The following is a 25,439-nucleotide window of genomic DNA, read 5'->3' on the forward strand; positions in this document are numbered from 1 at the left end:
TGTGTCATAGGCTTAGCAGAATTTTTGTATCCCTTCCAGTCTCAGTACTTCCCAATTACAGATATTGAACTTGGTACAGGAAGTGGAGGAGGCAAATATTAGTGTGTGCTCCTACTAATCAAGATGAAGATTAGTCTTGAGAAACTCCATGGAGCTACTGACATTGCAGCGTTCCTGGATTTGTTGGATAAATGTGTTTAATGTAGTGATTGTTCAGTGCAATCACTGTCATAAAACGTATACTTTCTATTACAGTCAGCGTATTTCAGTGTTACAAATTCACAAGTTGCATGTTAAATCAACATTCATGAAGGATAAAAAGAATAATTAATTTTTAACTTAGAACAAAATATTTGTATTTATCTTGCAATAACTGAAAACTAAAACTTTTCATTTCTTTCTATAGTCTTATGTTCTGCTTGGGCTTGTTATCTTTTTGCCACACATCACTCGGTTAATTATTTGGTGTAAAAACAAAACTATTGGTAAGTAACAGTATCCAGAAGGAGTACACTTAATTTTAGAAACTCTACTATATTGTTAAGCTGATCTATTAAAATATGATTTATTTCACAGTCCCCCTTTGTCGTCACACATTTGGATGAAGCTGTTTTAAAAGATTCCACAGCAAGTTTGTTTGTAATTCTAGTTCCACTGTTTCTATTAGGGATTTTAGTTCTGTCCTTCCATTCTACCTCTTTCTGGGAACCTTTTTCCTGGCTTTACCTGCTTGGGCTATACCTGAAGAACACACACGCATCAAGAGTCGCCTCTGACCCCCTTTGGAAAACTGAATAACTTCAGAAGTGAGATCTCTCTGATCGCTGGCTCTGGCCCCAGTAGTATCTTCCCCCTCCCCCAGTTCATATTTAAAAACATCACAGAATCTGTTGTGTATATAGAACAGCTACAAGCAAAATATTCCAGGGGGCAGTGTCAGCTACTTGGAGAGGAGAAACACTGGCCATTGAAAAGTACCGTATTCTGCCTCTTCGTGTTTGTTTATGGTTGTGCCTAAGGACCATCCAAGAATGGGGCCCTATTGTGTAAGCCCCCATAGGGTAGTACATGGTCACTTCCCCCAAGAGGCTATAATGGATATAGACCAGACATACACAGTGCAGGAAGGGGTGTAACACACAGCAGCCTGGGCAATGTGATAGCAGCGAATGGCATGCTGTTCCACTACTTTGTGTGTGTGTGAGAGAGAATTTTTAGTTAGGAAGGGATCAGCTAAGAGGGAAGGGGTGGAGGGTGACAGGGTAGAGGGGAAGAGGGTCAGTGGGCTGGGTGTTGCGTTACGCTCCCCCCCCACCCTGGTCTCTTCACCTTGGCATATTGGAACACAGGAATGTCATACAGAGCGAGATCATTGCTTCACAAACGCTGGGGTTTTGCCTCTGCCGGTTGCCAACACTTAATGCTTCGGAGGAAGCGAAAGGTTTTCCATAGTGCACTGTGAGTGGGGCAAGGGCAGATATTTCTCTCTCACTGGCAACAATCCTTTAATGCCTGGAAGCATGAGATTTGCTTACCCTTATTCTTAATACTCCCCTCTGTTGTCCTTTCTGTTCTCCCACCCCGTCCTTGGTTGGGGTGCGCTCGTCTAAGGCTCTAAGGTCCCTGTTCCCCTCCCAGAACTGGCTGCCAAGCACAGAGTCCAGCCTTGTGGGAAGAGCTGGGAGCTTCTTGCAAAGCTCAAGCACCCCTTCTCCTGACTAAAGACTGGATTTGGGGGGAAGAAGGCAGCTTCCCCAGCTGCTGCGGACAAACTCTGTAGGACAGGATTGAAGGCCTCCACGGAGCACACTGGTCTCCTTCCTTCCCATATGGGTGGCTGCTGGCTTGGGAGAGCTGTTGGGCTCCCAGGGGGCTGAGTGGATGAAGAGCTTGGCCCCAGCTCAGTAAGCACTCAGCCTTCCTGGGCAGCAGAGTGAAATTCTCCCACTGAGGCAAAAGCAGGGCTGCTGGTGAGTGCTGCCCACTGTAAGGCACCGCATAGCCTTTACTCTGAGGCCTGGCCTGCACACAGACTTTGTACTGGGCTCGCAATCTCGGTTAGGGTGCGAGATTCATTATTTTGTCCGTTCATTTATTTTTTATTCCAAGCGCTAAAGCCTTAGTGTGGGCATAGTTATACCTGTATGACGGTGCCTTATGCTGGGGATAGCTTATTCCTTCTGCTCGGCAGATATAGTTATACTGATATAAGCCCCTTTATACTAATAGAACTGCACTGCTTTCCCTATACCAGTTATGGACACTGCGGTATGGTGTCTGTGTGTCGACATGCCCCAGGCCTTTCCAGAGAAGGGGAGGTCCATTGTGCAATGGAAAGGAGTGACAGTGTGTGATGAGTGTCCCGTGGGGTGTGCATGAAGAGCTCATTGGAGTGGCTCCTGAGAAGCAGCTATGTTGCGGGGATTGATACAGAAACAGCCCTCGGGTGGGGGGTATCATGGACGAGGATAGACGCAGGCAAGGAAGTGCACATGTGGCAGGTGTTGCCTAAGTGGGTGCCTGTAGGTTGGGAGCACATGGGGTGGTTGTGTGTGGAGACGTAGACACAGGCTCTTGCTTTCTTTGGTTTGAAGATATAGGCCATTAGCAGCAGTACCCTTCCACTATCCCCCTCCCCAATCATGCCAAAAGATCTTGCTGCTTCAGAGAGGTGGGGACCAGGGAGCTTTCCTGCAAGATTTAGACTGCAATTTTAAAGGCATTTAACTCCCACTGAATCTCACTGAGATTTGGGCACCTAATTAGTTTAGGCTACTTTGAAAATCCAGCTTTATTGCATATTTTTCACTAGCTATATCCCTCAGTTTATATGGTTACCCTCTTTCTTGCTTATATCAAAATGACATGTAATAAAACACTTAATACAACTATAAAGACTAAGGAAAAAGAAGATATTGTTTGTATGCACTTTTTCTTTATGGCATTATGGTAACTTTTGTTGCGTGCAGCATGATGCTTTGACATATTGTCACTGCGGTAGAAGCAGATGCTTGGTCTTGAGAGGGACTATAAAGAGACGAGATGTTGGTGTTTGACTCGTTTAGCTTTTAAATATGTGTTTTCCCTTGATTCCTGGAAATGCCTCATTACCTCTCTGAATCTGGAAGGGTTTTTTGATATAGGTAGTTCTCCTGTATTTAGTGCACCTGGGACTAAATACTTAACTGACCATCTAATCTGGAATAGCGCTAGAGCTCTGTCTTCCAAAGACAGAGAAGGAGTTAATCAAAAATGACTAATGGAAGTCCTCTACTCAGACCAGAGCCCCAAGATCCGTTAGAGCTTCCTGAGCTGTAACAGGGTTTCTGTCTTGTTTTAGTTGAATATTTTGATAACTCACACTAACATTGAGTCATTGTTCACCTAGTACCAACAGTGTGAGGTGCTTCTAAGACGAGTCCCCTGCCCTGAAGGCCTTCTTACTGAAACAGGCAACATAAGCCTCAGGGAAGGGATGGCTGCAGTGGAAAGCAGCATAGTTGAATTGTCAGGTTGACCAGTGCCTTGTTACTTCCACAAGTTTGAGATTTGAGAGAGCAGGAGCATCAGACTAGACTGTTGAAATTCTGGTGTAATGCTTGTCGTTTAATGTTTTGATTTATACGGAACACAAACTGAACTCGTGAATTATGGTTGGCAGGTCCAAAAGAGGATGAGGAGTCTCATCGCTTAGAGGCCTTCACTTTTTACCTCAATGACCCTTTGAGTAAGGAACGAGTGGAGGCGTTCAGTGATGGTGTGTATGCTATTGTAGCAACCCTGCTCATTTTGGATATATGGTAAGACTTTGTGCTGACTGACATACCCTGAATTGTCTGATATAAATGTAATGGTGGTAATAATACCTACCTCTTACATGCGCTTTTCAGCAGTGCATCTCAAAGGCTTCACGGTCTTGAATATATGTATCTACTCAGCCCCCCTGTGAAGTAGCACAGGGCTCTTATTCCCATTGTACAGATGGGAACTGAAGCACAGAGAGGCTAATGATTTGCCCACAATCACACAGGTTGTCTGTGGTGAAGCAGGGAATTGAACTGGGGTCTTCCAAGTCCTTGTGGAGCTGTACACGTGGGGACATACGTTGTCAGGTGTTGAAAGAGAATGGACTTATTTTATTTTGACTTATACAAACAATTGCACCAATCCTCTTATGTAAACAAATCATACAACCAAACTATTAACAAAGAACTCTTCTCGCCTCTCCATGCGTGAATCAATAAACCCTACCCCTCTTTAATGCAATTATACCAGTCTCCACATACTCCATTCTCAGATGTTTGGAAAAGCCGATGTAGCCATATATTTAGAAAGTCAGATGCTGGCTCTGTCAGGCAAAGGGTTAGGAAGCTGAATTCTGTTCTGGTTCTTGTATTATCAACAGAAATGATAACGAAGCTCTGCTGGAGAACTTTGTACTGATACTACATGATCCAGGAAGCTGTCAGATCCTAGGATGAATTTGCAGAGCAGTCAATTATAAGAATTGCTTTTTAACTTGTAAGCTGGGGGATCACTGAAGCACAGTAAAGTGGGAGGCCTATGAAACTATTCATAGTTACTTTTCACAGTGGAACTACATGCTTACTGCTCTCAGATTGCACCATTATACCACTAATATGCAAACTAAAATATTTTTTTTTCCTCAACAGTGAGGACAATGTCCCTGATTCCAAAGAAGTTAAAGACAAATTCCATGACCGCCTCACTGAAGCTTTAAGTGAATATGGACCAAACTTCCTTGCCTACTTTGCCTCCTTTGTAACAACTGGTCTTCTCTGGTTTGTCCACCACTCGCTCTTTCTTTACATAACAAAAGCAACTCGATTTATGGGACTGCTCAACACATTTTCATTGGCTTTCATTGGAGGGCTTCCTCTTGCTTACCAGCTGACAAGTGAATTTGCAGAGAAGTCTCCCAATGAAATAGAAGCTATTCAGGTCAGCTGTGTAATCACTTTCTTTGCCAGCATCTTTCAGTTTGCTATATGGATCACAGCTCTGTTCCACGAAAGGGAAACCTTGCATCCTTTGGTGAGGTATGGGGGCAAGGAACATGCTTTTATGTTTGCTAAGCTTGCGCTCTACCCGTGTGTCAGCCTTGGGGCCTTCTTTCTAACCTGCTTGTTAAGTAAGTTCAGCACAGCGATTTTTCACATCATGCAGATTGTAGTCCCATTTGCTTTCATGGCCCTGCGCATCCTTGTCAAGATTTCTTTGGCAATTATGAAGTCAATGTTGTCTCTCTCCAGACGGAAGAACGTAGTGTTAGATGAAGAGGAAACATGTTTGTCTCCTGCTGAAACACTCTCATAGATTTCCATGCAGCGCATGTGAAATTGTAACAACCTTTCTAATTCTAACTTGTGTTGTTCTAACACAGTAGATGACTGGTCTATCCTAAAGTCTCCGTTGGCCATAACTGGGGCATCTTTAATGTTTAGCTAAAGGATCTCATGTCCCTTTCTTTAGAAATACAAGTATTTCTGTTACTTGGGTGAGTGGAGGAGCCAAAGAACAGCAGGATCTCCCTCTTTAATGGACTGCCCACAAGGAAAAAGTACTGCTTGAAGCATTACTGCAGTGATAATGCACTAGAAACAGATCAGAAGATAAGCAGCATTAACCGGTTGCTCTGACATACATTATGAAAGTCAGTAACATGGCAATCACCAGCAGAATGGTTGGAAGCTGACTGTGCCGCTATTGAAGGCGGAGGGAGGAGGCTGGAAATTGTGAAGGAGACTCCCTTTCAGCATCCCGGTGGGAGAATCCTCAAAAAACCTTTGTCCTCCCCAGGTAGAATGCCAGCGTCCCTTTAGTTTCCTCCCGGGGCTCTTCCACAAAGTCACCAATCCTGTGGCTGCATTTCAAAAGTTGCTTGTCTTTTGGGTTGCTCTGCTGAGCACGTGCAGGCTGGAAGGGAATGTGTGGCCCATACACAATATTTACAGACTACCCTAACACAAACACACATTCGTGAAGTCAGTCATAGGTTATTGTTTTTAAAAAATATTTCTTAACATGACGGGATTCATGTGAATAGTTATCATTTCAGGGTGTGAACCAGTCACATTCACCTCCTCCTGGGAAGAATGTTAAGAGCTGTGGGACCTGAAGTAGCTTTGTCTTCAGCTCTGAAACAAAGCTGCCAGCCAGAAGTGAAAGAAGTTTTCTGCACTTCTCTCCAGTATCCTATTAGCCCCCAGGGGAAACTCCCCGACAACAGTCTGCAGTTGGAAACATGATTTAGGGGACACTGGGAGCCGCTGTTCTTAACCCAGTTCCTAGGTATGTGAGAGAATTGACCCTTTCCCTGTCTAGAGGCTGCCCAGGGTGTTAATATGATAACTGCCATAGGCTGCACAGCTCTAGGAGAGAACAGAGAACTGACCCAGCAGGAGGAGTTACAGTGCCTAGGTGGAAGGGAACTCCTTTCTGTTAGTTCCCCCACCCTCTTCTATGTGTGGAACGAAGTTGTTACATTGGGCCATGTGCCGCAGGTCCACCTTTCCCCTGAAGAAGTCTGCAGGCTCCATATTTCTCTTGGATAGAGTCATTACCTTGCATTGTGAAATGGCTGTGCCTGATACTTCTGCTCTAGTTAAAACTATGTGAGGAATCATGTTTACTCTTAAAAAAACACTATAGCAAATAAGCAGAATAAATCTTTTTGAAAACCGCTTTAAAAAGTTAATCCAGTTCAAATTGCATTGAAAGCACCTCTCCTTTTAGTACAGTGCATTTTAGTACCGCAGTGTAGGAGTTGGTATTATGCACCTTATTCTGAAGGGTTGTATCTTAGGGAATATCAGTTTGTTTGCGGGGGTTGTACCTGGTTTATTGTGAATGCCTTACAGTGGGGTTGTGTATTTTGTTGCATATTGCTGTTCAGTGTGAGATCTGATAAAAGCAGTTTTGGTTCTCTGTTCTCATCAGTTTTACTGCTGCTGTGCAATTGATGTATTTGTATTTTGTAATAATTTCAGATCAGTTAAAATTCAAGGCATCTAGTGTATTTCTGTTCCGATTAAATCAAAACCTGATGATTACAATTAAAACAATATATTAGGAATATGTCTTTTTATTTTCTTGAAAAATACTGTTGTTCCATCTTTAACTTTAGCTCCTTTGGACTGGAATCTTAATTCATGTAATGGGATAAATCTACTTAGAATAGTGATGTGTTTTAGCCAGAGGGTGAATCTGTAGGGTGCCTTTTATATTCCTTTAATCATTCTGTTCCCCCTTCAGCAAACTGTCTCTAGTCACCAATGATGTTAAAGAAATTGGAGCCATGTACTCCTACATGTTTGTGAACTCCATGGACTTAAGTGAGAGGTCTACTTATGCATTAGAGGGAGAGTTTGATCTAAGATGACGAAGAAGCAGGGCATACAAACCTGGTCTAATGCAGAAAATGTGTTCAGTAAAGCTTTGATGCTAACATTACCGCTAAATCTGAAGAAATCCTGACTCTCTTGTGAGGCTAGATTTAGTAGTTGAAAGATAAAATGGTTTAGGTTCATAGACTTTAAGGCCAGAAGGGACCATCATGATCATCCAGCCTGACCACCTGCACATTGCAGGCCACAGAACCTCACCCCCCAACTTCTGTAATAGACCCCTAACCTCTGGCTGTTACTGAAGATTAGTATGAAAAATAAGCAGCTGCACTCCAATGCGGCATGTCTTAGAGTTTTGTTCCTGCTCTGAAAGAGCAGTGAATTAAACTAGATAAACTCAGTGCCAGACATAATCATGTTGATAAAATAACACGTTTGTTTTGAACCCCAATTATATTGGAAGAGTGGTGGCTAACAAAGATTTAAGAGTCCCTTCCACAGAGAACATTTTTCTACTTGTAACCCAGTTCACAATACTCAGTTCAAATTAGCCGTTCACGTTGTTTCAATTTAATTTTCCAAACCCCTACATTCGGGAACAAACTTGACCTGAAAGTTCCTTTAAGTGTACAAAGAGTTGTCTGTAGATTGGTCTGACATGTCTTTTTGTAAGTTCTGATGAAACAAGCTGCATTTTCAAATGAACAGAAACTGTGGACTCCATGACTGTCAAGCAGATGGGACAGTTTAAACTCCACCTTTTTACAGCAGGTTTCTACCTCAAATCAGTAAGGATTACAGCTATTTCTTTTTGACACAACTGTTTTTATAAATGTTCCTTTTGCTCTAATGAAAATGGACAACTCAGAATTAAAGATTGTACCAAAGAATGTTATCCATTTTTAATCCATGTAAAAAAGTCGTTATTTCTTGGAGGTGAAAATGTTTACAAATAGGATTGTGTGTTCATTTCCAGGGAAGATGAAAGTTGTTCTCAGAAGCAGTCAGTATTGCCAGAGCTACATCATTTGCCCCTGAAGTAGAATAGTCAGCCTGGAACAAGCAATAGCAATGTGTGATTGACCTCTGCAAATGTTCTTTCTCTCCTGCTCCTGCGTAATGCAACTGTCATCCCACAACGATGGCCACCTTTATAATTACCTATCACGGTGTACAAAGAGGCAGATGCCATTAATAGCTACCTGTTCGTAGGTTGTTTGCATTTTCTAAGAATCTGCTAGCAGATCCTTCTCTGTTCTATTTTGCCTGGAATAACTTTGAAATGAAATGCCTCTGCTGTGAGCTAAGGAGAATGGAGTTAGTGCTAAAACAAAACTATTGCTATGAAAAAGCATGGTGGTAGAAGCAGTTTTCACTAGGGGCTCTCCAAAGTAATGGAGACTAGGACATAACTATTTTGAAATTGTGTGAGCAGTGGGTAACTGAATTATCACTACAGCTGGGTAAAAAAAAAATGTAGTTCAATTTTTATTTATTAGCCCAATGTGAGAATTTAGTGCAACTAACAAGTGTGCGCTCTTTATTCTTCCTTTTCCTCTCCATGTGTGATAGTGTAGCAGAAAGACTTATAATCCAAGTTTCCTGCTGCATCAATAGGGGAACTCTTGAACATCTGGTCTATCTGTAGAGCATTAAAAGAAAAGACCAATGTTATGTTTTTCCAAAGCAGTGTTATAGCAACCTTCAACTTAAAACTCCAGCATGGAAGCAAGTGTCTGCAGCGACTGACTCATTCTTATTTCTGAATTATTTTGAAAAATGAATAGAGAGCATTTAACAGCTTCAAACAGATGATGCTCTGTTAGCTAGTAATTCAGTAGGCCTCTGCAATGGGAATGTAACAATGGGTTAATGGTAATTCCTAATGCCACTGAGTAAAAGGATTTCAAAACACTCGTGTCCAAGAGAGGTTATTTTAAATTCCTATAACAGAATAGGCCTGCTGCCTTTCTAGGAAGCAACTGTTGTTATAAACAGATACAGTAGTAAACAAACCTCTTCAGCAGTGAATTTGTCAGCCTGTGTCATCAGCATGCGTTTTAAGCTAGTTAAAACAGACAGAGAGAAGATGAGTTAGATTACTCTTCAAATCAGAGTTAGGATAGCACAGGCAGAGTTCCTCACAATGAAATAATTCTAGAATACTTTATTTTGCAACCTTGTCTTTGGAAAATTTTAAGTTATAGGAAAAAAAACCCTACTACCATTCTATTTACTGTGTAGTTAAATTTTTCCCTCAGACAGCTGGCTAGTTCCCACCTGGATAACACCTGCACACTGTTTAGTTGCGGTTTTAGCTCAGTAGGTACCAGTTGGGAAGGGCAGTGAGTGTCCTTTGAGCAGAAAGTAGGGTAAGACTGTTTCCCAGAGTGAGTCCTAACACTCAACATCAGTTGTTCTCTACTCATTCCTTAGGTTTGGAGTTGGGTCCAATCTACGTACAAAGCTGTAGTTTTTTAACTAACGATGCAATTTAATACCAATGTAATTAAAACAGTACAACTTTGTGTGGCTATTCCGAGACTGGTTTAAACCTGGCTAATATTGGTTTAGCTTGTGCCTGTAAATTGACAGGCACAAGCTATCCTGATATAAACACTTAAGCATTCAGCTATAGCAATTTGTATTGGGCTTGTACCAGTTTAACTAGGTATACAGATTTAAACTGTGTGCAGTCAAGCCCTAGCGGGGAGAAGGCAGGATCATCTTGTCGAGTATAATTCCCAATTCTGGACCTTAGCGTCCAAAATATGGGTACTAGCATGAATTCCCCTAAGCTTAATTACCAGCTTAGATCTGATAGGCTGCCACCAATCAGGAATTTTTAGAGTCTGATACCCTCTGGTCCCCCTAAAACCTTCCCAGGGGACCCCAAGACCCAGATTCCTTGAGTCTCACAACAAAGGGAAATAAGCCATTCCCTCCCCCCACCCTTCTTCCTCCCAGCTCCTTCCCACCCTGGGAACACTAGGAGATCGCCTGATTCAACTTTTTGAATCACCACACTGAGGGGGGAGTGTTACCTTCCCCCTCACCCAGAGGCAATACAAGCTGCGTGAATATAATACAAAGAGAAAATTTATCCTTCCCTTCTCCCCACCAATTCCCTTGAACCTTAACTAGGAGAAAAAAAATTAAACAGGTCTTAAAAGCAAAACTTTTAATAAGAAAGAAAGAAAAAGTAAAAGGTTTATCTCTGCACTTTAGATGGTAAAAAGTTACAGGGTCTTTCAGCTATTAAACAATAGAAAGAAACTTTCTCCAGCAGAAACACAATTTAAGCTACTTCCAGCAAGTACACATATGTAAATGAAAAAAAAAAACAAATTAAAAGACTATGACCGCCTTTTCTTACAATTCTGAATAGATAAGAAACTGTAGCAGGGAGATTGGCAGAAACCTGGTTGCACCTCTAGTCCCGTCCAGGACCCAGAGAGAACAAAGCCAAAACCACAAACAAAGGCTTCCCTCCCATGAGATTTGAAAGTATCTTGTCTTCTGATTGGTCCTCTGGTCAGGTGTTTGGGGTCCCTGTTTGTTAACCCTTTACAGGTAAGAGAGACATTAACCCTTAACTATCTGTTTATGACACACCTGTATGTTGGAGCAAGAAGAGAACTGTTGCATCTGGCTAGAAAGCCATCCTTAGATGAGTCATGCTACTGCCCTTTGCAGAATTAAGAAGGATGTAAAGGAGGATATGGATGTGGTGGAGCATGGGGGTGATATGGTGGGGAGGGACTGAGGAGTTCACTTGTCTCAGGTTTATACACCACAAAGCACGCTATCAGGAAAAAAAAGTTCAAGATGCTTCTTATGCAAACAACTTAAATATGCAGGCTAATATTTAAAAAACAAAACATGTCTCTGGCATGCTCCCACGAGAGGAGAATGGAAAGTACGCTTGCCATGCGCTATCCCTGCAGGAAAACTATTTTAATAGTTTTACTGTCACGCAATATACAACAGTTTAATTCAATGTTGTCCACTTGTACAAATGGGTGGAACACATAACTTTCTGACAAATAGAAGGTTTTTCAATGGTATCTGGTTTGCTTAGTGGGGAAAAGCACCAGTAATCTTCCTGGGCATTATTACAAAGTCACTCATTTACTCTCGTCTTGCATTCTGTTCCTGCACTTTATAATTTTCAAATTACTATATATTGTTAAATTAATAAAGCTAGTGAGCTGAAAAAGGAAGGAATAAACCTGTTAATTTATCAGTTAATATTCAATATAATCCAAAATACTTAGATCTCAACTGCCTCCTGTAATGTGACCATCATGACTCTTGATAGGGTTGATAATAACCATAGAAGAAAACTTACTAGTCTTTGTGAATGTGTCCTTTACCATCTGGATCAAACATTTTGAATGCATTTAGTATGGTCTCTTCCCCATCCATACCTGCAGAAAACAACAGATGCCAATGTGGCTCAGCTGCTACCACACTTCCCCCTGGTTGGAATCTTTCCCAAGAACAGTACTCAGGCCCAGTAGTACAATGGTTCTGTGGTACTGGAAGTGCTGTCTCTACACAAAACAGCATTTGATAGCTATAGCGGTGTGCTTGAGGAGGAAAAAATGAGAGAACATACTTGGATTCTGTTGGAATAAATGGATCTGCCTGAGCAATTTTAAGGGGGAGTGAAAATTTTAAGACTTTTTTAAAAGAGGGGGAGACTGCCTCTTCTAAATAGTAGGTGTATATACATCCTTTTTGAGACATCAAATGGAGGATGTCTGCTTGGATGTAAATTAGTCTAGGATCCTTTAAGAAATGACATGTTTAGTGGTCAATTTGACTTCACTGAATTATAGCAGGCTCTACAATATCAGGCAATAGTATAATTTGCAGTCAGGGAACAATATACTTACATTGTTATTTTGAAAATCAGTCTGAAATCCTAAGACACATGAGCAAATTCTATTGTGTAAATTAATAATAAGAATAAAAATTAGAGTTGCAAGGCCAAATTTTTAAAAAAAAATAGGTAGCTAAAAATAGCCTCAAGTCCATCATTACTTTTCTCAGTAATTGGTTAGATATTTCAAAAGTGCTGAGAACCCTGCTGCTGTTATATATTTCTGTAGAGCTGTTGTATTGGTGTAAAGTGTGGTGTAGGGGGAGGGCCTGACAGGCTTTATGAAGTCCCCAGGGAACAGGTGGATGGGTATAGTAGCGGAGTGACAGCCAGGAAACAACAATGGGGATAGATGGGTCTGCTCTGGAGAGAGTTTTGCATGGCAAGACAGTTTAGGGAGAAGTTAGATCTAGCCCTCTAGGTGGTCAAGCTCTGCCAGGGTCTCAAAATAGCTTTACACGTTTCACAGAGATTGCTCTGCAGGCAGTGTAAGAACAAAACCTTAAAGAATTACTAGCAAAAACTGTCGCTCACGTTAGAACACTGTCTCTAGCAGATGTCAGCTGGACCATGGCAATGTTAATTCCTAATTTCATTTTCAAATATATGTCATAATTGCCATGGAGTAAGGACTTACTCTTGCTACGTGCCTAGACATTTTAATTGACAAATACCTACTGACCTCTCCGATGCAGGTGAGCTTTGACTATCATTCAGAATTACCAACCTTAAGACTGTTCTATGAGCAGTAAAGTTGAAGTAAATGATTAAAGCCTTTTCAAAAAGGAACTGGACATATGGGATTCAGATTAAGGTTTGGTCTACTGCACCACGCAGTTCAGTTGACGTAAGGCAGCTTATGTCGACCTCATTACATCAGTGTACACGTTAGATCCTTGTCTGGCCGATGTCAGTGCCCTACTCCACTGACATAACTCCACCTTCACGAAAGGCACAGGGCTCACGTCAGTGTAGTTACACTGCCTTCCTTATATGAGCTGTTGGCTGTCTTGTCAATGTCATGGCTCCATGGCCGTGCCACTGACAAGAAAGCTGGATAGCTATAGCCCAGCTGCCCCCAGCTCCTTGCTCCCAGATAGCTGTGCCTGCTCAGGGAGCTGCCCCCAGTTCCCAGCTGGAAGTAGGGAGCTGAGAGCCCAAGGGACAGCTGGACTCCTGTCGGGGAACTGTGCAGAGCTGTGCCCTGGCTCTCAGCTCCCCACACTGCCCCTCTTCTGTCGGTGGAAGTGCTCCTGGTGAAGATGCGGTGGCTCTAAATTACCTGAGATTGACAAGTCTGTATTATACACATGCCCTAAGGAACTTCTCAGTAACAGCATATATAGACCAGGGGGGCAACCTATGGCCTGTGAGCTCCTCTGGGGAGCAGGATCTGGGGCTTGTCCCACTCCAGCCAGGGAGCTGGGTCAGGAGCTGCATCACGCAGCTCAGCCCCACTCTGGTGTTCCAGACGGGGCGCAGGGTTGGAGTCTGCACCACGTTGCTCCCAGAAGCTGCGTCATGGCGCTGCTCCAGCTCCTATGTGCTCCAATGGCCTCATTCAATGCTCCAATGGGAGCTGCAGGGGTGGTGCCTGTGAATGGGGCAGCGTGCAGAGCTGCCTGGCTGTACCTCTGCGTAGGAGCCAGAGAGGGGACATGCTGCTGCTTCTGGGAGTCACCTGAGATAAGCACCGCTCAGAGCCTGCACCTCTCCCCACACCCAACCCCCCATCCCAGCCCTGATCCTCCTCCTACTCTCCAAACCCCTCGATCCGAACCTGGAGCACCCTCCTGCACCCCAAATCTCTCTCCAGCCCCATCCCAGAGCCCACATCCCCTCCCACATCCCTATTTTGTAAGCATTCATGGCCCACCATACAATTTCTATTCCCAGATGTGGCCCTCAGACCAAAAAGTTTGCCCACCCCGATATAGATAGTGTGAAACTCACCAAGTAACTTTGCTCCAAAGAGATTCAAAAACATTGTGAAATTAATGGGTCCAGCAGCTTCCTTGAGCATGGATTCTAGCTCTTCATCTTTTACATTTGTTTTACCTAAATTAAAGGAACAGGTCTCTCAGTGTACAAATACCCATACTGTTTAGAGTTATTATAATAGACAAAGCACCTATCTTTGGTTCTAGGCTCCTTCACTAACATGTACTAGCTGTATGATTGCCCCCCGTAAAATACTTGAACCATTTCAATACAGCTTTCCTCTTATTTTCTTCATTTTGCTTTGTAACTTTCTACAGTTCTTTCAACAGAATCCCCTCTTTAAATGACTTTTAGAACCATAGCACTTCTAATGCTCTACAAAGTCCATCTTGGCCAAATGTAGGGAATCTCTTTGTAGTGGGTGGGGGATGGATTTCAATAGCTGTAGTTGGCTTCTGAAAAGAAGATCTGCAAAAATCTGTCAAAAGGAGTTGATAAATCTGTATGGCTGTACAAATCACTCCTTCCAATTACAGGATAATGATGGGGAAAATGTATACATGAGGCACCACTAATGGAGGCGTGACCACCAACCAGACCTGCAGGTGTAAACTAGAAAAAAAACAGAAGAGACTCAAAAGGAGAGTATGCAAAATGGACTGGTTTTAGGTAATACATGCTTGCAAGTTTCCTAAGACTTTCCTCCTTACAGCAGATGGCTCTTTAATCTAGCAGAAAAATCGTTGGAAACTGAAGCTAGACAAATTTAGAAGATGCAATATTTTTTGCCGGTGAGGGTAATTACCCATTGGAACAACTTAGATAGTGATACATTGGATTCTCCATCACTTGCAGTCTTCAAATCAAGATTGGATAGCTTTCTAGAAGAGGTGTTCTAGCTCAATTAGAAGTTATGGGCTTTATGCAGGAATCACTGGGTGAGGTTCTGTAGCCTGTGTCATACAAGAAATCAGACCAGATGATCACAGCTGTCCCTTCTGGCTGTAAAATACATTAATTTACTCTTTTTTAAAATGTGGGGGGGTTCTAAGGATGGGTTAGTAGAGCTCAAATATTATGGAAAATGTGGGAGTTATAGTCCTAAAATAGTTCAACACTTTAAAAAGAAACCTTCGATTTTGTGCACTAATAGTGTGATACTGTCATAATCCTGATACAGTGTTTGGAGAAATTACTGTAGAATACTGTACTGTATTTTTATCTGGAAAAATACCATGAACCATTGGCATCAGGTTGCTTGCCTACTATTTACTGTCTAAAAGATCTCATATTGATAGAAATTAGGCCTGGATCTCGACTTTAAAGTTCTGGGGGGCTGATTTGGCCTAATAGAGATGGGAGCAAACTGAGAAATTAGAATTCAGTTTACAATCCCACCTGCTTCCAAAGTTAAAAAGTGTTGGGTCTCTGGAGCTCTGGGTATGTTCTGTCTCTATCAGGTCTACACATTCAAATATTTACAGTGTTAAATAATCCACCACTTGGCACATATAACTACAAGTTTAAAGTGAGTAAGTATACATTAGCAAAGTGTATCTCTGCTCTAGTGTACTTACCCAAAGAAGCATAGATGTCTTTCAAGTCTTCTTTATCTATGAATCCATCTCTGTTCTGATCAATTAATGTGAAGGCCTACATGACAGAGTGAATATACACATAATATATTCATGTTTTTATCAGTTATAGCTTTAGAAAAGCTTCGTGTGAACCTGTGTTCAATACAAGTTTGAACTGAGAGGGAACTGTAGTTCCTATTATTTTTTACAGTAAATACACATTCTTTAGTAAAAAGTTACATGAAAAATGTGTATGCCCAGCCTGCTAAGCTTTTACTTGTCGTATTTCAGTTTTTCATTTCATTACTTACTAAAAAGTGATGGTTTGGTTTTGTCTCTCAATCATACTTTAAACTGCAAATCCCTCTCTTTTAATAAGAAGTGTAAAGTGAGTATGAATTCTTTTTAAAACAACTCTTATACTAGGGTGCTGAATATTTTCCTGAACAATATTACTCAGCTTTGAATTACTTGATCATTGAACAGACTCAGAACCAGAAGACAGTCACACTGATGTTTAGACATTGTGTTTTGTTGTTGCAGCTCAGCATCATTGCATAGAAATACAACAATGTGACACAAATATTATATTCTGAGCTTGTTCACTCAGATTGTATTGTGGCTATGACTCTATTTAACACTCTTTCCTGTTCCTTAACTTTTTCTTGTTGCTGGCAGTGAGGAGGCATGCGGCACCTGTTTCTTGGCTCATCTGCCTTTCCCCACTCCATATTTGCTTGCTGAGCACTGTGTGTAAGGTACCATCTGTAAGGTACCATAGAAAATCCTTTGTGATTGATCTGTGCTCTGGTTGTTCTGGTGGAGATAGGACAGCACAAGACTACTCCCAACCAAAAGCTAAGTGCATTGCTGAAGCCATAAATTAAGTACCACTGCACATGATATGAACTGTTGCTTTGGCAGAGACAAAGACACACGATATCCTCATATTATGTGGAGAGGGGTTTGAACCAAAGGCACAGACCAGAATCCATCTCATTCTGTTTAACTCTAAGTCAGTTCATGAATATAACAAAGCTGGCTAGAACCCCATTTCTGAACATGTACAACCTTTGGAAAGTTCAGGTCCCAATTCTGTACCTGTGACCTTTCCCTAAGTATGTGTAACCCAACAATATATATGCACAGAGAGAGAGAGCTCCTATATGGTCCCAACTCTGTACCTGTGACCTGTCTCATTCAAATATATATATATATATATATGTGCCTTATATTGTCTTACTTCCTTAAATTCTTGGATCTGTGTCTGCTCAAAGTTGGAGAAGACATTAGAAGATGCTCTCTGAGCACGTTTGGCACCACCTTCCTTCTTTTTGGTTTTTCTGCTAGCCTGAAAAGAGATGAAAGAATAACTTTGATCTACACTGGGAAAGAATAAACATATAATTTACTCCATTGTTCTTCTGAAATACACCCTCCAATTAATACCTGAAGATCAGGAAAAACATAAGTTAAAACTTTCTTTCTTTGCTAAGATACGACTCTTAAACATTCAGATTTCAAAATTACTGCAAACACAATGCACTCCTTCAAATCATAGTCCTTTTCCTAGGAGTATCATGCAGATAAATTCCCTGGTCTCCCACCTGAACAACAGTTTCCCACAAGATTGAACTTACCATCGTTACTGGAGAGAGCTGCTGTGCCTTGCTATCTTTGGGAATCTTACTTTATAAAGTGCCTCTCCTAGGGAGGGGAGGGGTTCATCTTTGCAGCTAGCATGTCCCAAAGGAGATGTCAAACTTCTGGCTCACAAGACCTGCTCCATACATGGACCGACTTCCAACACATCCCCTGGTCTCTAGTGGATAAACAACTGTTACTTATACTTGAAATCTCCTTAAGTGATCTGCGGTCTAGATTACTGGTGAAGAGCTAAAATAGTGATGGTAGCACACTATGATGTTACTATACATAACACTGCACAGCAGCTGTACTCAGTAATGGTACATTTCTCTGGATTCTCCTAAATATATGTCTCTTAATTGCAGAGATATGGGATTTAAAAGACTTTAAAAATAATTATTTTGGAAAAATGTTACCTTTTTCTTCTTTCAGATCTATTGCATTCCTTATCTTTTGGATGGTTTATTTATAGATACAGCAAGTTGCTGCTGGTACTAACAGAAACAAATAATCATATCATGCCAAACACCTTCAGTGAGGACTTTTATTTTTGAATAAATTAATTGTTGTTTGAGTTCTGACTTTTTGATGGGGGAGTTTCCTGCAAATTAAGCCTTCCCTCCTACCAAGCTACATGCAGACCTCTCTACGCAGAGCACACAATGCTCACATCCCACCTGCTCCAACCAACAAATGATCTTAAGACATTCAAAATTATAACTAAATGTAAACTATATAACTTCATTTCTAGCACTACCCTTGGTGCTCGAAAATATAGTACTGTCATTAAAAAACATGCTGACAATTTCAGTCATAGCTCCATGAGAGGTTAGTGTGTTTTGTGAAACAACTTTAAAGTGAGAAATAAAAGAATCATGACTGCAACTGAACTGATCCTTTCATAAAAGATAAATGCAATTCCCATTTCCAAGCTTTTTGAGTGAACTCAGCCTAGTGTGAAATTACCTGTGAAATGTCAGTTAATTAAATGAATTTCGTTTTATATTATCATTAGTTAGCATTCACCAACACACTCTGGAAATCAAAATCGTGTGTCAACTCTATGCATGGAAATATCTAAAAGTGAGAGAAATAATTAAATTACTGGTTAGAGAGTTATCTATGTCCTCTCACTACAGTGGGTACTTTGGGGGATATTTTTATATATAACTTGACTTTTGCCTAATTTTGCCAGTACTTTTATTTTTACTGGAAACTTAGTATTGATATTTATTGGGAAAAAAGAATAGTGCTCTGTTCTCAAGATATCAATAAAGCTATATAGATCTGACTATTAAATATTTTGTCAGTAGGTTTTAAAAGCAGTACTGTCAATATTAGTATTTCTTATGTTCTGCGAGGAGTGAATCAGGCCCCTGCCTCTGCGGCAGTGCAGTTCCATTGTTCCATAGAGGGGGTGGATTCTAAAGGCCAAGGATCTCTCTTGTGGAATTGAGTCAGCAGAGGCTTCATGTGCATGATCACTCAGGGTGGGATGTCTGAGAGTGCTGGGATGACAGGATTGGTTTCTGGGTGTATGCTCCACAGCTCTTGTCTAGAGGAGGGATGAAGTAGCCTCCCCTAGCAGCTCTGCAGACTTGTGACAGGGACAAGCTCTCCTTTTCCCCATATGTCTCCCCTACAGCCAGCCCAGCTATTCAGGCTGGTTCATGGACTGAGGATTGACTCCCAAGAGCATAGGAGAAAAAACAAGTTGAAATTTACCAAAGTTGCAGCACATCCAGGGTACAGTTTATAACAGGACATTCTAAGTTGTGTACATGGTGAAGAACATAGGTATTGTCAAACAGTAACAGATCAATTGTCCATCTAGCCCACTATTTTTCAGTGATTTATGGCAGAGCTTCAGAGAAAGATGTGTTGTTGTGCTTTCATTTAACTATATAATCTGTTCCACAAGGGGGGATATTTCTTCTTGAACCTAGCTAGTGACCAGCTTATGCCTTGATTCACTGAGAGCTCTTTGATTTGATAATCTAGTTTATATAGCTGCAGATACCATTCCTATTTATAAAAATATCTAATCTTTTAAAAATTCGGTTGCAACAATACTGACAGAGGGTTTCACGGCTTAATTCTACATTATGTGTGGCAGTCATTCCTTTTATCCCTTCTAAACTTGTGCTTTAATTTCATCAAGTACCATTTTGTTCTTGTTTTATGGGACAGAAGTAGGAAATGCTGAGCCTGATTTGCCATTGCCCTGAAGTTGTTCGTCATCTACACCAGTGCTCAATGAAAATGACTACACAAGGGTGCAGTACAACAGACAATCAGGTCTGCTGCCACCACCATGGGAAAATGCAGCTGCTCCTTTGAGGTTTTGCTCACCTTTGAATTATCTTCAAAAGTGAGCAAGGAACCATGTAAATAACTTACATTGCCCCCTGCCCCCTCCACACACACAAATAGGTTGCAAATTTCTATTATGCAAGAATGTGATTTGACGCTTCCATTTTAAATTCAGGTTAGTTTAAATAAACATATGTAAAAGAAGTTTAATAAAAATAGCTTGAACTTCCAGCCAGGTTGAAGACATAAGCTTACAATGGGAAAGAAATGTTATGTGTGGTATGGTTAACTTGTGCTGTATTGAAGATAGGAAATCTAATTCACAGGACTCCAATAGTGCCTCACAGCGAAGGACAAACTAATTCTTATTCTGTTTAGCTGACTTTCACAACCCATTCACAGAAAATATTAAAATTATTCTAGCCGTGGTCTGAAAAAGGCAAACAAAAAGGCATAAAGAAGATTTTAAAATATCATTTCAGCACGCATTAGAGCCTCTTAAAACAATTCAGAATTAAGTTGTAGATATAAATGCGTAATTGTAGGGGTTTTGTATATTTTAATATAGCTGTCTGAACATTTCCCTAGAAATCACAGGATAAAGCTTTTTAAAATGCAAATATAAATGATCCAAAGTAACTGTTAATGAGAGACATTTTGCTTTTATCTGTTCTTAATTAACATAATTAGTATGAAATTGTGCAAGGAACTATGTAATCAGTCTAGCTTTCCCTCAAGCTATTCTAAGAATGTATAGTGAGATGATTTTTAAGAGTCCTTTATTTAAAAATAGTTTCTTACATTGGATCAGCAGGAAGCATGGAATGGCAAAATCTAAAGATAACACACCAGTCCTTAAACTAGGGCCCTCAGAGACTATCAGAATACAGCATAATTAGCAAATGTGCTTGCAGCTGCCTCTGCTACTAAGAGATGAGATGTGAGAGACTGCGTCTTTCACAGATAATGTGGAGTGCTAAGACACAAAAAAGTTTCTAATATACTACACTTTCTTATAATACACAAGTGCCTTCCACCATATACGGCCATGCTGGTCTCTGTTAGTAGTTCACAATGCAAGAGTAGGCACCAAAAGGAAACACTTGTAAACATGTTTTGTTTGTCATTTAAATAAAAATGTCTGTAGATGGATTTCATACATTCTCTTCTGATTTTCTCGCTTATCTGCACCTCTAGATTCAATGCCATTTGGAACAGAGCTTAACTGTTTAAGCCTGTCATCACACCTTTGGTAATTCAAGCTGAGAGCTGCTTCAGGACAGGGCTGCCTAGAGGATTCAGGGGGCCTGGGGCAAAGCAATTTGGGGGGATCCTTCTATAAAAAAAAACTGCAATACTATAGAATACTATATTCTCATGGGGGCCCCTGCGGGGTCTGGGGCAAATTGCCCCAATTGCCCCCCCCTTTCTGGGCAGCCCTGCTTCAGGAACAGGTTTTATATATATTTTAAAGTCACCCTGAATTTCTTTCATATGGAATAAAAGGAGTGTAGAGGTAAACAGAAATAAATGAATAAAAAATACCTGCTGGTTGTTACTACATGAGACCACCATTCAGTAATGTAATTTCTCAGCCATTTTGCAGATGCAGTTCTGAAAATCTGGTCATTTTATGTGACATGGTACCCTTCTGCGTATATGTTATGAATATACCTTTCCTTATTTTCACACACCACCAAGTGGGTTGTAACCCACACAGGGTTCAGGACCCTGCACTCTCTGTCCTTGGCACACACACCATCTGTCAGATGCAAGCCCTCTGTGGTTTTCCCTACATGGAAGAGGTGCCCAGGGGAGTGACTGATAAGCAATGCAGAGGTGGCTACTGCCTCCGTGGGATTCAGGGCCTGGGTAAAATGTGCTAAACAGCAGAAATGTCTGCAAGGCCAGTGCTCAAAATTGCTGTGTGACACATATGTGGAGGCATGAGAGGTCGTGTGTGTGTGATGTGCATCGGCGGGGTGTTGTGTTGGGGTGGGACTCTGGTGTGTGTGTGGCAAGGGTGTGAGGGGTGTGTGTGTCACTTGCATGTGTAAGTCTGTCCAGGTGGGGTGTCAGGGGAGGCAGGCCTGGCTCTACCATGAGGCGAACTGAGGCAGCCACCTCAGGCGCCAGACTTGGCAGGGGAGGCACCACTAGGACCCAGAGTGTAGAAAATTGTGTCTGCTGCTGGTGCATATGTATTTTCTCTGCTCTACAGGCACAGAGATGGTGGAGTGCTGTGTTGGAGGAAGGAGGGTAACAAGAGACATAACAGGCAGGCAGGAGAAAAGTTGAGAGGGAATAACAGAAAGCAGCAGGAATTGCAGGGAGAGAGAGTAGGAGGTGGAGGAGCCTCTTATGTACCTCTCTAGCACCCCCAGGAGCCTGGACTGATTAACACCAGCTTCTCAGGGAAATTCCTGTTTCCTGCTGCTTCCCTGAAGCCATCTGAGGAGAACAAGCAGTCAACTGAAGTAGTAGGAGCCAGTTAGGTCCTTAAGACGGTGATATCTTCCCTCACTCAGGCCCTGCTACCAGCCTGCTTATTTGTCCCCTTCAGCTGAGTGTTCAGAGCCACTACAGCTGGCACAGAACAGCAGTCATGAGTGAAAGAAGAAAACGCCCTTCTGGGGCAGCATTCAGAAAAAGAAAGCAAGCAAAGGAAGCTTTTATATCTAAGCAGGAATGAGCTACCTGAAATACATAGACACAAATGTTCATGGTGAGCCTTCTGGCCCCAGTGAGGATGTGAGTGGTGAGAAGATGCCTGATCTTCCAGTTAGAGTGCAGGTGACCTGGCAGCTACTGCAGCATCCATATCTCCATCTCAAATGGATGGAACCATGCACATTCCTGAAGAAAAGTGTAGATCAGAGAAGAGTGTGGTGGAGGCACAAGGAACAGCTGCTGCTGTGTTTAGTTCCTTAAGTCTAGATCATCCAGGACTTTGGACCTACTTGAGCAGTAGCCTGAGGGACTTCCTTGTACTGCGTTGGCCACAGCAAGTGAAAAACTTCATGTTCCCCAAAGACAATGAAAACTGAAGTTTCCATCCAACACATTACTGGTGTGAAATCCCCAATGGTGACAAAATGGAGAGGCCATGGCTTATGTACTCAAAAACCAAGAATGCTGCATACTGTTTTTGTTGCAAACTCATCCAGTCTAATGTTCCAGCCACATTGGGTTCTACAGGAACAAAGGGCTGGAAAAATCTGGTTAGAAATATGTCATGCCATGTGAAGGCAGCAAATCACCAGAGAGCATTCCATAGGTGGAAAGAGCTTGAGATGAGGCTAAGGTTAAAGGCTACCATATGTGATCAGCATCAAGAGAAGATTGCATCGGAGTCTCTTTGCTGGCAAAATGTTCTGAAAAGGCTCATTGCCATTGTGAGAATGCTTGCTACCCAAAACCTAGCACTGCGTGGCACTTCAGATCAGCTGTATGTGCCAAACAATGGAAACTTCCTTAAAACTGTGGAGCTGATGGCTGAGTTTGATGCTGTACTCCAGGAGCATCTAAGAAGAGTCACCACTCAAGAAATGTACACACACACAGAGCCTTGTAAAAACAATTCAAAATGAGATCATACAGTTACTGGCAATAAAAGTCAAACAGAAGATAGTGGCAGATCTGAAGTCAGCAAGATGTTATTCTGGACTGCACACCTGATATCAGCCATACGGAACAAATGACTTTAATGGTGCATATTGTTACAACAACAGAACCTAGTGAAAATGTCTCTGCAATGGTGACTATAGGAGAGCATTTTCTAGAATTTAGTGACATTGATGATACTACAGGAGCTGGTATGACAAATGTACTTCTTAAAAAGCTGGAAGTTACAGGAATTGCAATAGCTGACATGAGAGGTCAGGGCTATGATAATGGTGCCAACATGAGAGGAAAAAACAGAGGAGCGAAGACATGGATTCGAAAGTTAAACCCTCAAGCTTTTTTTGTCCCATGCAGTTCTCATTCATTGAACTTGGTGGTCAGTGATGCAGCATCAGCTTCTAGTGAGGCTGCTGAACTTTTTTTATGTAATTCAAAGCGTCTATGTATTTTTCTCTGCATCAGCTCATCAATGGCAAATTTTGAAGCAACATCTGGGAACATCCTCTCTGACACTGAAACCACTGTGTGCCACACGATGGGAAAGTTGAGTGGAGGAGATAAAGCCTATCAAACACCAAATTGGGAAGACAGATGATGTCATAGTTGCCATTATGGAGGATAATGCCATGACAGGATCTGTTTGTGGGAAAACAGTGGCAGAGGGAAATGGAATCACCAGAAATATACATAACTTAAAATTTCTGTGTGGCTTAGTGTTGTGGCAAGACATACTGATTGAAATAAATGTTGTGAGCAAGTGTTGAATTTGATATATCTGGAGCAAAGGAACAACTGGACAAAGCAAAGTCATACCTACAGTCTTACCGGTCAGATGAGGGATTTCAAAACATTCTGAAGCGTGCACAGAAGCTGGCAGAGGAACTTCACACTCAAGCTATTTTCCCACCCATTCAAGAACACAAGAGTCACCGAAGAAGACATTTTGATTACAAGGCACGGGATAATCCCATAAGAGACCCCAAACAACAATTCAAAGTTGAATTCTTTAAACAAGTGCTCGATTGTGCAATACAGTCAGCTGAAGAACATTTCATGCAGCTCAAGGAACATAGCAGTATATTTGGGATGTTGTATGATATTCCAAAACACAATGCCTCACTATAGCTGAAGAAGACCTACACCAGCACTGCAGGGCACTAGAGATGGTGTTGACCCATGATGACATGCACACTATTGATGTGAGTGATTTAAGTAATGAACTGAAAGCCCTTTCAAGATACATTTCAGCAGGATCAATTCCAAAGGCTGTTCTGGAATATATGTGCACAAATAAAATGACCATGCTCTTTCCAAATGCTTTTGTTGCTCTGTGCATACGTCTAACACTTCCTGTAACAGTGGCCAGTGGAGAACGCAGCTTCTCCAAGCTGAAGTTAATAAAAACACATCTACGCTCCACAATGACACAGGAGAGGCTGGTCGGCCTTGTAACCAGCTCAGCAGAGCACGAGCGGCCCGGACTGTGGCCCTGCAGGAAGCAGTTCAAATCTTTGCAAGCAGCAAGGCACAGACAGCCCCGCTTTGGTTATTCACACAGATAACAATGCCAGTGTTCACTACGCAGACAAGAGCAGGCACGGGACAGGCCCGTGTTATTTAACCTTTCTGAACAAGGCACCATGAGTTGTCAGTTCTCCCTCACTGGGCCAGCCAGCAGAGCAGCACCGTGAGGGGCAGAGGTGAGACTTCTCGGAGGTTAGGCCTATGCTACGCCCAGGAACTCGAGGGCATCAGCGGCGCTCTCCTCAGATGGCAACGTGCTGTGGGCCGGCCCTGGCGTGAGGAGGGGGGGCGGGGTTTGCGGCGTTACCGCAGGCGCAGCCTTGTGCCCCCGCTAACGTTCCTCGTGCGCGCGGCTAACGGCTCTACCCGCCGCTGGGCGCGCTCTGCCAGCCTGCCCCGCCACCCCTCTGGGCGGCTCTACGCGGCAAGCGCAGGGGAAGGGGCGGGGTCAGTTCCCGCCTCGTTGTGAGGCGCTGTGGGCGGGGCTAAGCACACTCAAGAGGGAAGCGTTGCCATCACCGTCGCTCCCAGCAGCCCCTGCGGCACTAGCGTGTGCCA

General features: G+C 42.2%; 2 protein-coding genes across 5 annotated transcripts in view; one reads left to right on the forward strand and one right to left on the reverse strand.

The window, feature by feature from the left end:
* Positions 1–7,096, forward strand: part of TMEM175 (transmembrane protein 175) — a 47,387-nt gene extending 40,291 nt beyond the window's left edge. For both annotated transcript variants that reach the window (XM_030566154.1, XM_030566155.1), the window contains 3 exons: positions 407–485; positions 3,662–3,800; positions 4,674–7,096. In XM_030566154.1, the coding sequence (XP_030422014.1) occupies positions 407–485; positions 3,662–3,800; positions 4,674–5,337 (882 nt within the window). In that variant the 3' untranslated portion in view covers positions 5,338–7,096. The remainder of the gene's footprint in view (positions 1–406; positions 486–3,661; positions 3,801–4,673) is intronic.
* A 1,141-nt stretch (positions 7,097–8,237) lies between these two features.
* MYL5 (myosin light chain 5) lies at positions 8,238–25,390 on the reverse strand. Of its 3 annotated transcripts, none has more exons than XM_030566159.1 (8): positions 24,980–25,390; positions 17,414–17,595; positions 17,017–17,124; positions 15,774–15,849; positions 14,209–14,313; positions 11,719–11,797; positions 9,384–9,432; positions 8,238–9,009 (listed from the first exon to the last, which is right to left on the reverse strand). In XM_030566159.1, exons 2-8 carry the CDS (start codon positions 17,414–17,416, stop codon positions 8,908–8,910), a joined length of 522 nt encoding a protein of 173 aa, XP_030422019.1. In that variant the 5' UTR covers positions 17,417–17,595; positions 24,980–25,390; the 3' UTR covers positions 8,238–8,907. The 3 variants fall into 3 exon arrangements, with proteins under 3 accessions (XP_030422019.1, XP_030422018.1, XP_030422016.1); XM_030566158.1 differs by lacking the exon at positions 24,980–25,390 and adding an exon at positions 24,183–24,201; XM_030566156.1 differs by lacking the exon at positions 24,980–25,390 and adding an exon at positions 21,279–21,884.
* Positions 25,391–25,439: the final 49 nt, after the last annotated feature.

The sequence above is a fragment of the Gopherus evgoodei genome, chromosome 6 (assembly GCF_007399415.2).
Source record: "Gopherus evgoodei ecotype Sinaloan lineage chromosome 6, rGopEvg1_v1.p, whole genome shotgun sequence".
Classification (NCBI taxonomy): domain Eukaryota; kingdom Metazoa; phylum Chordata; order Testudines; family Testudinidae; genus Gopherus; species Gopherus evgoodei.